General features: G+C 34.3%; 1 protein-coding gene across 1 annotated transcript in view; it reads left to right on the forward strand.

Annotated features, from left to right (window-relative positions):
• The window catches only part of CFAP54 (cilia and flagella associated protein 54), a 147876-nt gene that overhangs the window by 45573 nt on the left and 89753 nt on the right, over positions 1–12550 (forward strand). Inside the window, exons 12-20 of the mRNA XM_080392625.1 lie at positions 2000–2198; positions 3273–3368; positions 4521–4633; positions 4751–4919; positions 5555–5640; positions 7644–7778; positions 8828–8978; positions 10787–10845; positions 11855–11983. Of these exons, the coding sequence (XP_080248751.1) occupies positions 2000–2198; positions 3273–3368; positions 4521–4633; positions 4751–4919; positions 5555–5640; positions 7644–7778; positions 8828–8978; positions 10787–10845; positions 11855–11983 (1137 nt within the window). The remainder of the gene's footprint in view (positions 1–1999; positions 2199–3272; positions 3369–4520; positions 4634–4750; positions 4920–5554; positions 5641–7643; positions 7779–8827; positions 8979–10786; positions 10846–11854; positions 11984–12550) is intronic.

A 12550-nucleotide genomic window follows, 5' to 3' on the forward strand; every position in this document is an offset into this window, starting at 1 on the left:
CCAGCTGGGTGGTCCCCCAGCATGTACTGGTGCATGGGTTTGTTCCTTCCCAGGTGCAGGACTTTGCACTTTTCTTTGTTGAATGTCATGAGGTTCCTATCAACCTGTTGAGGCCTCTCTGGATGGCAGCATGACCCTCTGGCATATCAGCCACTTCTCCCAGTTTTGTGTCGTCTGCAAATTTGCTGAGGGTTGTGGGAGGCATTGTCAAAGCCTTTACTGAAATATAGGTAGACAACATCCACTGTTCGCCACTGCTCTACCAGGCAAGTAATCTCAACATAGAAGTGTATCAAGTTGATCAAGCATGACTTCCCCTTCTTGAACCCATGGTAACTACTTCGGATGGTTTTGTTGACCTTCATGGGCCTCAGAATGGTGTTGTGATTTAACCCCAGCTGGCAACCTAGTACCACACAGTGGCTCACTCACAATTTCCTGTCCCCTGGTGGGATGGAGATGAGAATTGGGAAAAAGGTAAAACTCGTGGGTAGAGATAAGAATAAATGAATAATTGAAATAAAATTAAATATAACAACAACAATTGTAATGGAAAAGAGAGAGAAGGAAAGAGGAATAAAATCCAAAAGGAAAAAAACCCCACAAATGATGCACAATACAATTGCGTACTACCCACTGACCAATGCCCATCCAGTCCCCGAGCAGTGATCACAAGGCCCCAACCAACTCCCCCAGTTTATATAGTCAGCATGATGTTCTATGGTATGGAATATCCCTTTGGCTAGTTCAGGTCAACTGCCCTGGCTGTGTCCCCTCCCAATTTCTTGTGCCCCTACAGCCTCCTCAATGTTGGGGGTCTGAGAAACTGAGAAGTCTTTAACTTAAGTATAAATATTAGGTAGCAACAACTGAAAACATCAGTGTGTTACCAACAATATTCTCATACTAAATCCAAAACACAGTATTTACTAGCTACTGAAAAGAAAATTAACTCTATCCCAGCCAAAACCAGGACAAATGGTTTCTAGGATTAGTTGCTCCATCAGTATCCGATTTTAACTATCTTTTTTTGTTTACTTTTACTATACTTGCAGCAGAAATAGTTCCTCTTGACAGATAGTTATAGTATTGATGAGGCTGGCTCATTATGTAAGTTATTTGAAAACAAAAATAACTCATTAACCTTAATACTTTACATGCTGTCAGATATTGAACAGATCAGTCTTTTTCCATCAGGAACACATCTGAGCTGGTCTGTAATTTGGAAGCTAAAATAAAGGATGTGGATCCAGCAAAGCAAGAAAGAAATTCCCACATTTTTGTCTAGTTAAATGTGCCTAGGAACAGATCTGGTGGTTTTATTTAGGAAAGTTCCAAATAAATAGAACTGAAATGTTGATGGATTATGAGCAACAATTTAAAGTAGCGTATCTCTGATTTACTTTATGTCTGGTAGTGGTTTGATAACCATGTAAACAAAACATTGAAATAAAATTTTAGAATATTTTCTTACACAGATATCTGATTTCTTAGTAGTTAATACTGCAAATACATTTTAGTGTGTTCTGCCTTGTAATTTTATGTTATGCTGTTTGAAATGTGCAACTGAGAGACTATAATAGTATTTCACTTTCACTGCAGTGCTGAGCACCCTAATCTTTCTCTGATTTTCTGCAAAGTGGGTAGGAGTTAGTCTTTATGGTCAACTTTGTATTATTATAAGGAGAGATCTGAGTGGCTTTAAACTACATGGCCTTAATACTCTCACTTATAATTTCTATTGTATTGTTTTCTAAGTGAAATACCATGCAGCAGTGTGGTTGCTATGAAATTATGACACTTGAGTCCTGTACCTGCACATGAGGTTTTACTGTGTCTTTGAAGCATGAAATTCATAACAACAATATATATTACAGTATATTATTTTCTGTTTTAAACATGTACTTACTTTGTGATGGAGAACTGTTTTGAAAGAAATCTTGCTGTATTGTAACTCAGGTTAGATATTATAAGGCTTACATTATCTTTTCTTACTTAGTTGCCATGGCCTCGCACTATTACTGAACGGCTGCTGACAGAAATGTTTGATGGTGTGGCAGCTCAATTCCTGGCCATCCTGGAAGCTCTGTCTGATAGTAGCAGGCGTGTGTTGCACCCTGTTCTACCTGGTCCTGATGAAGTGGAAATTCGTGATGTTGTTTCAGAGCTTCTTTTTGCAGGCTTGGAAATCCTCTCAGGTAACAGCACAAAGAAGCAAAAGAGTGTTGGTGAGGAGGCCAGACCTCCATTATATTTTATCTTTTGTTTGTATAAAAGAAAGAACTTGCCTGAAGGCATATATTTCATTTGTAACAATAGCACCTATAGAAGCAGGTAAACTTTCTTACCTTCATAACTTTTAAAATAAAAATCTGGGTTGATCTCTGTGGTCTGTTGTACCAGTAAAAATCTACAGTAATGTACGTATGGCTTTTCTGAATACAGTGGAATTTACTTTCTTCATAGCAGCCCGTATGGTGCTGCACCTTGCATTTGTGCCTAAAACAGTGTTGATAACACACCATTATTTTGGCTATTGCTGAGCAGTGCTTGCACAGCACCAAGGCTGTCTCACCAACCCTCCTCCCATCAAAGGCCAGTAGGCTGGGGATGGGCAGGAGGTTGGGAGAGGGCATAGCTGGGACAGCTGACCAGAACTCACCAAAGGCTATTCCATACCATATGACATCATGCTCAGCAATAAAACTGGGGGCTAAGGGAGAGGGCAGGGGGACAGTAGTGGTTATAGTGTTTGTCTTCCCAAGCAATTGCTACATATCCTGAGGCCCTCCTTTCCAGGATGTGGCTGGATATCTGCCTGCCTATGGGAAAGAGTGAATAAATTCATTTTTTGCTTTGCTTGCAGACATAACTTTTGCTTTTCTTATTAAACTGTCTTTATCTCAACTCATAAGCTTTTCCATCCTCTTTTCTCCCTGTGTCCTGTTGAGGAGGTGCAATGAGAGAGCAGCTGGGTAGGGGTCTGGAAGCCAGGCAAGGTCAACAGACCATGATCTTTTATGTAACTTCTAAGTCACTCAAAGCTAAATTTAAAAACTTGAGGAAAACACTGGACTTGATGATTCCTTCCAAACCTTTTTTTGCTGGGCTGTGGGTTGAATATAGATATACAGGTATTTTGTTAGTAAAAGAATATATATAAACTAAATACACTTCAGAATCGTTTTTTTTTTTTTTATATGATTATGGTCTAATTGCAATACAAGTAAAATACAATATAAACTGATTTAATGAATTGTCTATATTAAAAGGTGGAGTGAGCAGTACTAGTATTCAAGGAAGTCATTGCACTGATCATTTTGGTATAATTAATGCATCATCAACCCTTCTACAGTTGATACTGACAGGTAAACTAGCTTCAAATTTTCAAAGGATTCTGTACCCAGTGATGAAAATACTTGGTGAGCAGAATTAATTTTCATATTAGTAGCAGTTCTGTGCATAAAGGGACTGCAAAATTCTGTCCTCGTTGCATGAGATATGCTTGTTTATACATGTAATGTTAAGATATTCAAAAGGGATTATGTACAGATACAATCATGATTTTCTTAACACAAGTATTATCTAAATAGCATGTAGTAATATAGAGACAATGTAATCACATACTGTTCACATAGCAGTTGATCTAGATATGTTAATGTCTCTAAACAATTATTCAAAAGCCAAATACTGCAATAATGTCCTGGTACATTCTTATGGAAGTGAAGTGGGATGCAGGAACATAAGGACTGTCGTAAGCTTGTTGAGTCCTTGGACCAATCATTGTGCTACTTTGGAAAATAATAGCTGTCTATTACTAAGTTAATATTGCTAACATCTTCTAGCTGAGTGACCACGTGCCCAGGTGATACAACAATGATTATGGCATATTCTTTGGACTGCAGAACACTGCTAAATATATTAACTAAGACACTTGCTTAGAGTTCCAAGGACTGGGAGATCCCCTTTCTGCCCTACTGCGGTTTGAATAAACTTGAAGAGTGAAAATATAGAGTTCATATGTGTACATACACATTTTTTGATACAGTAATGAGAAATGCTCACCTATCTGGCAGAAAAAATTTTCATGTTTCTATGCATTTTTTTAAACTAAATTTCTGATAAGAAGGGCCATTATGGGGTGATACTCAGATTTAAGCTCTTTCTGCAACACAAAGGACTAGATCCTTGAAAGTCTCTGCACAAGTACATTATTATCAGTAATAGTAGAGCCTTTTTGGAATGTAACAGGACATTGCAGATACATCATTAAAGTAGTACGTAAGCATAGACATTACAGCAAAATAAGAAATCTGTTGTATATTGTAGAACTATCAAAGCATATGTCAAGATTGTGCTGACTCTTCAAAAACATGTGGAGCTTTATCTTTGTATTTATCAATACCCAAATTATGAAATTAAATTAAACTTCAATTAAATATCTGAATATATATATAAATATACATATATAAAAAAAATATATATATAAAACTGATAAAGTATTTTTGTCATCATTGCAGGAGAAAAGGGAGTGTCTGGAGATGCTGCTGTGAAATTCATAAAATTAGCTTTCAGTTATGAAGAGTGGGATGTGTTTGATTCTGCTATTGGATTTGTTGTTGATTTTCTTCAGGTAATCCAGATGCTATTTAGACATTCTTTATGTAGTCTTTTCCTATGAGGGTAAGGAAGAGTATTCAAAGTACATATTTTTTAAGACAAATTTGTATTGTTTTCTTCTTTTAATTAGGCTCAAGATGACCCAACATGGAAGAAAGCTGAAATGGAACTCAAACTTCTTACACTGATGCAACCTTTACTATTTCCAAGAAAAATTAAACATGATTTTTCTATTAGTGAAAATAATACCAAAGAAACTAGGATGCCTCATGGTTCTGAAATGAAGCAAACATTTGGAAGTGAGTGTTGTTCAGTTATGGCTGTGTTTACATTTCAAATATTTTTGCAGCAAGAAATTTTGTTTATTATTTAAAAAGCTATGTAACATGGTGCATGTAGTATTCTATGACAAAAACTAGCAATTAAGAAACAGCCACCTATTGAATTTTTGTTTGCCAAAACATGACTTTATACCATTTCCCTTGTGTGTGAAAATGCATGATGCATGTTAAACATATATCAGTTTATATGCAGATGTAAAATGGATGAATGCCTATAGAGAGATTTTCAGGACAAAAGCAGAACAGACATGTTTAACTTCTTTTGTCTGTTCTTATACTTCACTTACATAGAATTTCTTGACTTTGAAGCAAGAAAAACTTCTTAAAGCAACTGCAGTTTAATTCTATGACATTCCAAAAAACTGCAAATATCTTGAAAACTTTCTGTTTTCAAAAATAAAAGTGCTTACTTTCCACAGAAGGGAATAAATTTGGGAATACCTGTCCCCTTTGTATTTACTGTTTCTTGGACCATATTATCTGCTGGCATAAACTGGTAAGTCAATTCTCTCACTTGTTTTCAAACACAGGTTTGTAACTAGAAGTAACCTATTGCCTTTCCTTTTCTTCCTTTTGATAAATGTTGAGTGTAGATGGTTCCTTAAAGTGTGGAGAGCCTTCTCATGAACTTATCGTTTTGGCAACAACAGTGTTTTCCTGTGTCTCCACATCTATGCAGGTAATAAGAGAATTAAAGACATTTCTTCTCAATGAATCACTTAATCTGTAATGAATGCATATAATTTAATACCAAAGGAATCAGTTGCATGATTAACTAACAGAAAGAATATAAAAAAATGAAAAAAACCCTACTTATGAAATGTCATAACTTTGTGATTTTTGTTTTAAATATTTGTTTCATTTTTTTTTTTAATTGATGCTATGTAATCAGGCTACTTTAAAATGTTTAATAGATACTGAATCTATTTGGAAGATGATAGGGCTAATTGCATGTTTCGGCTAATCAAGCAGAGATCAAATTTCTTCAAGTATATTAGATATAGGTTGGCAAATATACTCAGCTGTAGAAAACACATCTGCAATATTTATAGATATGGGAGCAGTTACTTTAAGGAATGATAATAGCACAGGTATGTCTGCAATTTAACATAAATGCTTATGGCAAACAAACAAGCAGCAGCAACAAAGAAACCAGAGAGTGGAACTTTTTGGTCTGAAGTTTCTACAGAATAATCTAGTTACGTATCTGATTGTTTATTCCCAGAGTAACCACTTTTAGTTTACTTGCTCAAACTGAGATTTCCATTAATGTGCTACTGTGAAGGGAAAAAAAATACAGTGCAATGTCTCCACTAGCACTTACATTAAAACAGTTTGTGATCCAAAATACTAATGAAAAATCTTCCTTAGAAAAAACCTGTTCTGATAACATGGCATATGTCTTAACTGCAAAATTTATCTTAGTTACAATTTTAATATTGCTCCAATTTGAGGTTAACTGGAGACACACGTTTCTAGATTTAGTGTAATATTTTCAGTAAATATACTTTGCCTGTGAGATAAGTTATACCTTTAGAGAGCATGATTTGTCAGGTTTTTTACATGACCACTCTATCATAGAGACAGGTTACCTGGATTTAAACTCTTCTGGTTCTTTTACACTTCCCCACAAATCTCCTTGGTACCTAATCTGTCCAGGGAAGAAAGACAAATTCTCCTCTGATTAACAGAGAATTCACTGATGGTGAAGTTACCTGATACAGCTGAGCCAATCTAACAGTTTGTTGCCACCAAACAAGTGGCAAAAGTAATCTTGATTTACTTCTTTTTCAGTCCTTTTCTCCCCTCTCTTCTCAATATCAATATCAATATCATATCCCTGAAATCTTACACTCATACCTGTATGAATGGACAGATAGTGTGGATATAGCAGGCCTGAGTTTCATTGCACCTGAGGTACTCATCTAACTCTGGTATAAATGACAATAAAGATGTGTACTAAACCTTAATCACTGTTCAGAATGTGTTTAACACAGCGTAGATGGACTCCATGGACTTTTAAAATGTGTTAATTAAGAATTTTATTTAATAGAGTTTTGATTTTTTTTTCTTCACTAGCTATAGATGTGTTTTAACATTTCTTTCAGTTGTTAGATATTGCACTCCAACATTTTTTCTAGTTGTTTAAGCTGTTTTTCACTACTCCCTTATCTGAGATGCACCAACAATCCATGGAAGTACTCTGTCAATGCAAAATGTAACCTACTAATTTAGATCTTCTGCAAATATTTAAATACTTCAATAAAAAAATAAAGCTATTAAATTGCATTACTTAGTTTCCCCAGAATGTATTGACTGTTGTAAAAATTTGCAGATAGTTAATTTGCTTGTCTCTCCGATGTAATTTTCATCTCACTGCTTTCCTCATCTGTGTTACTTTTAAGAGCCTGAAAATAAAAAAAAAAAAGAAAAAGAAAAAAAATTATACCTCTTAAACCCACTTGTATTGTTGGGAGAAGAAAAGCTTGGGTGGTCTACCAGAAATTATGTTTTAAAAAATATTTCCTAAGTTTTCAAAATGTTGTTATCCCTTATAAGACATTTAAATATGATAATGGTTTATTTACTTATTTTGAGAAATTTCAAAACTGTTTATGTACTGACTGTTTTGAGAGTATATACATACCTGTTTCTACAATTATATCTTCTTTTTCTTTCCAGAATATCCAACCTGACGAAGAAATACTTGTTGATGTGATAATGTTTTTGTGGCAGAAGTGTAAAACGGGACTGCAGCAAATCCAAATGAGTGGAAGTGACTACTTACAATATGTCCACAAATACAAAGCTTACCAAGTACTCCTTTATTATAATGTATTTGTTTTAATATGAATGTAGCCTGCTTTACTAAAGCCAAGATAAAATTTTACTGTCCAGTCTAAGTACTTTTTCATATGGTAAAATGCAGTTAAGTCTTCACTGAAAATATGAATTGTAGATACACTTTGAACACACTGTGCTCCCATATGCCAGTATCAAAATACCTCTTAGCCTTTTCTCTGTAAAGTAACGCATTCCCTGCCGGTGGGCCATAGTGGAAAGAAGCTAAAATAGTGAAAGTATTCGGGCATGATGTAATAGAAGCATTTGGTGTGTTGTGGTGGAAAATATCAATATATTTCAAGAAAGTTCCCTAGATTAGTTGAACAAAGTGGCAAAAATCTTAAAAAAAGCTTAACAGAAGGGAGATGGGGTTCAATAGTATTTGGCTTACTGGATGGAGCCACAGCCTTACCTTGAACTTTCCCTGAGGCTGAGAGGCTCTTGGTGAATGCAGTCTTCTGAAGGGTAATTTACGTTAGTTTCTCTGGGCTGCCAGTTGATGCTAACCAAGCAGTTCTGGAGGAGTTAATTTTGTATTGTATCCCTATAGTAAAATTGTTCAGAGATTCACCAGAAGGTTACTTTGCAGTTACTTTCCTTGTGTGTACAACAGCAGCATTCACACATCTTACAGTGTTTAAGTGGGAAGATATGGGGATAAATGAGAGGCAAATGACCAAATCTGCTGGAAGGCTTACCGCACTATGACAAGATATGAAAGCTGTGCCCGTAGAACAATCATAAACCTTTCTAAAATAATAAAAAATAATACTATTCTAAAATAAAAAAGTCTGCTATCTGAAGAAATAGGAGCTTTGGAGCAGCATAAATTCAGCATCTTAGGCTGGTGGCATTCAAAAAAAGAAGCCAATTCCAGGAAGGGAGTTGTGTCCATGTTTGTGAATCTTTTTAAACAATTTTGACTGCAAACTCCTATCTACCTCTGCAATACATAAATATCTTCCAAAAATTTCTTTTAACTCTGTCTTCATTCTTTTTCTTTTTCCTTCCCTCATTTTTAGTGGGTTCAAGTACTCTGGATAATAAATGAAGTAATTCAGAAAAGCAACATAGCAGACACTAATGTTGTAATGCTTGCAGAGATAACCTTACATCTAACTGCAATATTGGAAAACATAGCTGATTCTACAAGTAAATCTATGAAAAAAACAGGTAAAGCTTTCAACACAAATTTAGTTTTCTTTCAAGACTGGAACTTTTCTGAGTTGAAATCTTTGACAAATATACATATTAAAAAATTATTGTAAAAGCTTCATAGAGAGTAGAATAGTTTTTTGTAGACACAATTTCATCCATAATTGGAGCTAATGAAACCTGGTTTTCAAAGGATTTATGCCTTCCTTACATTTCCAGTTCTACCAAAGTGACCCCATTTTAAATCATATCTCTTATGACTCACCCTCCCCAGAAGTCTTCTACATGTCTCTTCACCTCTTTGGGGCAGCCTCAGATCACTTGTATGTTCTCTGAATATTGGCTAGGCAGAAGGCAGTATGCACTGTGGCTCATTTGGAGCATTCAGGTGCTGGTTGACTAGTGGCAGGCCAAACAGAAGAGGAAAATACTGAGGTCATACTGAAGCTTTTGCTTTATTTGGGTCATTAATTTGGATCTCTAGTCTACACAAGTCTTGATTTTTGTGTAGGAATTCTATTGTCTTTGAAATTTAACTTAACTTGGCTGACATCATTGAGATATAATGCAACCACCATCACATTAAACAAATTTCCTTCCAAAAGCTGACTAATGCTGTAAAATAGGAATATTTAGACATATTTTTAAAAGAAGTTCTCTGTTGTTGTGGATGTAGTATCTTGGAATATGAATCATAGTTCTCATAAATGTTTTGCAGTAATTAAAGAGTAGATTTTAAGGACCCTTTTACAGTGTATCTATGAACACAAGAGAATGACAATACCTTTTACTCTCTTCAAAGTAAGAAAATCTTGGAACACTACTATTCATTATAAAGGTAGAGAAGGTATTGTTTTCTGTGATGTTTTGAAAATCATACTATTCCGATGGAAAATGGATGAATCCTCATTGTAGCATCACTGCTATTCTTTTTCATTCAGTTTAAATGTATCTTTTTGGAGGAAAAAAGGCTGAATAGATAGGAACCATTGGTGAACACACGCTAATAAATAGCCAGTCAAGCACACATTTATGCTGAGAAGAGTCTTTACTGAATGCTTAGTGAATATAGATTTTCTTATTTATGAGATAGAGACAGTGAAAAAGCAGAAATAAAGAGGCTAAAGTGGCATAAGTAGTACAGGAGTGACTGGAAGGTTGTCCCTCTGAAAGGGCAAAAAATGAATCTATTTCAGCAAAGAAATACAATTTTGACAGGCTAGGGGGTGGTAACCAAGAACAAAGAATCTGCTTCCTCTTGTTTTGGAAAGGAAAACAAAATTCTGGATGCATTCTTGATAAATGAAAACAATTTAAACAATCCAAATGAACTTTAAAAAGTGATAATCCCCTTTCAAGAAATATTAAATTGAAATAGTATGTATCACAAGAATATGACCTCATTTATTTAAAAATCCTCTTGTAAGTTAAATTAGTGTGCAAACTGCTGTGAATAAGATAACACATATATGTGAATTGATTTAAAAATGGAAAATTTATATGAATGCTACAACAATGTTAAGGAACTCTGAAATGGGTCCAAGTTTCACTGGCTTAGATATAATGCTGCTATGAAATATAGGATACATTTAAAAATATTACATTATTGGATAAGCATATACTGAATTAGTATAATTGTACTTATGTAGCTATTGTGTTTAAACCCCTAAAAGCTTTTCAAGAAACAATGTAATTATCTCATAGTCAAGTACTGAAGAACTGAATTATGTCCAGACTCTTGAGGAAGTAGCAGAGCTAATCAAATGGTACTAAAATTTTCTGAGTATATTTCATTTTCACTTTCTGATTTTCCTCCTATAAAAAAGGAAAAAGAAGTGCCTCTCTCTTGCAAGATGAAACCTGTGATATGCCGGAAATACTGATGGTAACATCTAATTAATTTTCATTAATACAGCGTTTTTGAATAGCATAAGAACAGTTATTTCTCCTTGAAGCTTTTAATACAATTTTGTATTTAGTTTTATAAAGCTGAAATGTTTCACACAATCATGCTAGAGCAGAGGAGAAAAGCAAAGATATTTTTCCAAATGAAATAAAATCTGAAAATTTTTCTATAGTCTTTTTTAGTAATCTGTGATATGGAAGAAGTTTTATTTGAAAATTTTTTTACAGTATGAACATACTGATTTCTGCCGTGCACTTTTTTATGCTGATGTATAGTACCAGCTTTAAATGGTTTAATAATGCATTTTTTAAAGGTCATACAAACTTCAGTCCTTGCTTAATTTAGGAAAATATTTTGAGTTGTGGTTTTGCTTGTTTGTTTCTGTAAGGGTAATGTGGAATAGATGGAAGATCCTGAGTTTCTTTGCTTTGTTCAGTGTGTTCAGTGCTTAGCACTTTGCAGAAGTGTCCAACAAAATAGTTCAAAATTACTTAATAAAGCACATTAAGAAGGCAAACATTAGTCTGAGGATTCAGGAATTTTGTCAATGATATGTCTTAATACTTACACCCATGGTGAAACTTTGATTCAATGACAAACTACTTAAGGGTGTTGTTTTCAAAAAAATCAGTATTTTCTTAACAGCATTTAATGGAACATTTGAAAAGTGTGAAAAATGCTGTGTTCATCAACTTAATTTTCTAACTGCAGTTTCATTCTGCTGTAAGCTAACTCTTTGAGTTAGTAAATTGTTTCTTTGACAGCTGAGGGAATATCAATCCTAAATTAATTAAAATTACTTGAAATTGAAAACATTGACATTAGTATGTCAATATGAAAGCATGGGGAGCAGTGCCTATGTAAAGACTATTTGACAGAGTTTAAACTGCAACAGCTGAAAATAATAGCACTTTACTTTTGATAGTCCATATTATAGCTTTTAATGCTGTTATTTAATAAAGCATGTTTCTATGTGTTTTCATTTCAGAAAAGTCCTACAGAACAATTACAAGTTGCTTATGAAAGTCTTGAAAAAGCAATTAATGGAATGAACACATCTCGCTTAATGACCCTTCTACCAGATGGAAAGTCCATATTTGACAACTGCTGTACAATGGTAAAGTTTACAAGAAGCTACACTGCATCAAAATTTATAAATATTATATTGGATTTTGATGACACAAACCTCATATTTTCTTCATACTTAGAAATCTTAGCATTATCAAATGCGCCTGATCTTCCTGCCTCATGTAAGAGGAGAACAGAAGAAATAAATCTCTGTGTAGCAGAAACAGCATTTCTCTCTTTCAGTAACTCTTTAGGATTTCTTTGCTATTTTCTTCTGGAAATAATTATAATTTATAACTTTCTCCTATAAAATAAAAGCAGAAATTCTTTTCATATTCATTGCTTGCAACAGTTTATTATTAACATTTTTTCCTGTTGAAGGGAGATCAGATTTTCTAAATGTTATCATTCTACACCAATATGATCTTTTTTTTTGTGGACTGGCAACACAATAGAACATATTTTTCTGCAGTTGCGTATTTATTATTAATTTAGTTTCCTATTGATTCTCAGGATCTGTCTAGTTTTCTCTGTCCATTTTCTGTGCTTTCTCTGTCTAGTCATTCTCCTTCTTTTCATGTTTTCTCGAATGACTGCATATTACATAGATATGAGA

This window comes from Falco punctatus (assembly GCF_963210335.1).
Source record: "Falco punctatus genome assembly, chromosome: 6".
Classification (NCBI taxonomy): Eukaryota; Metazoa; Chordata; class Aves; order Falconiformes; family Falconidae; genus Falco; species Falco punctatus.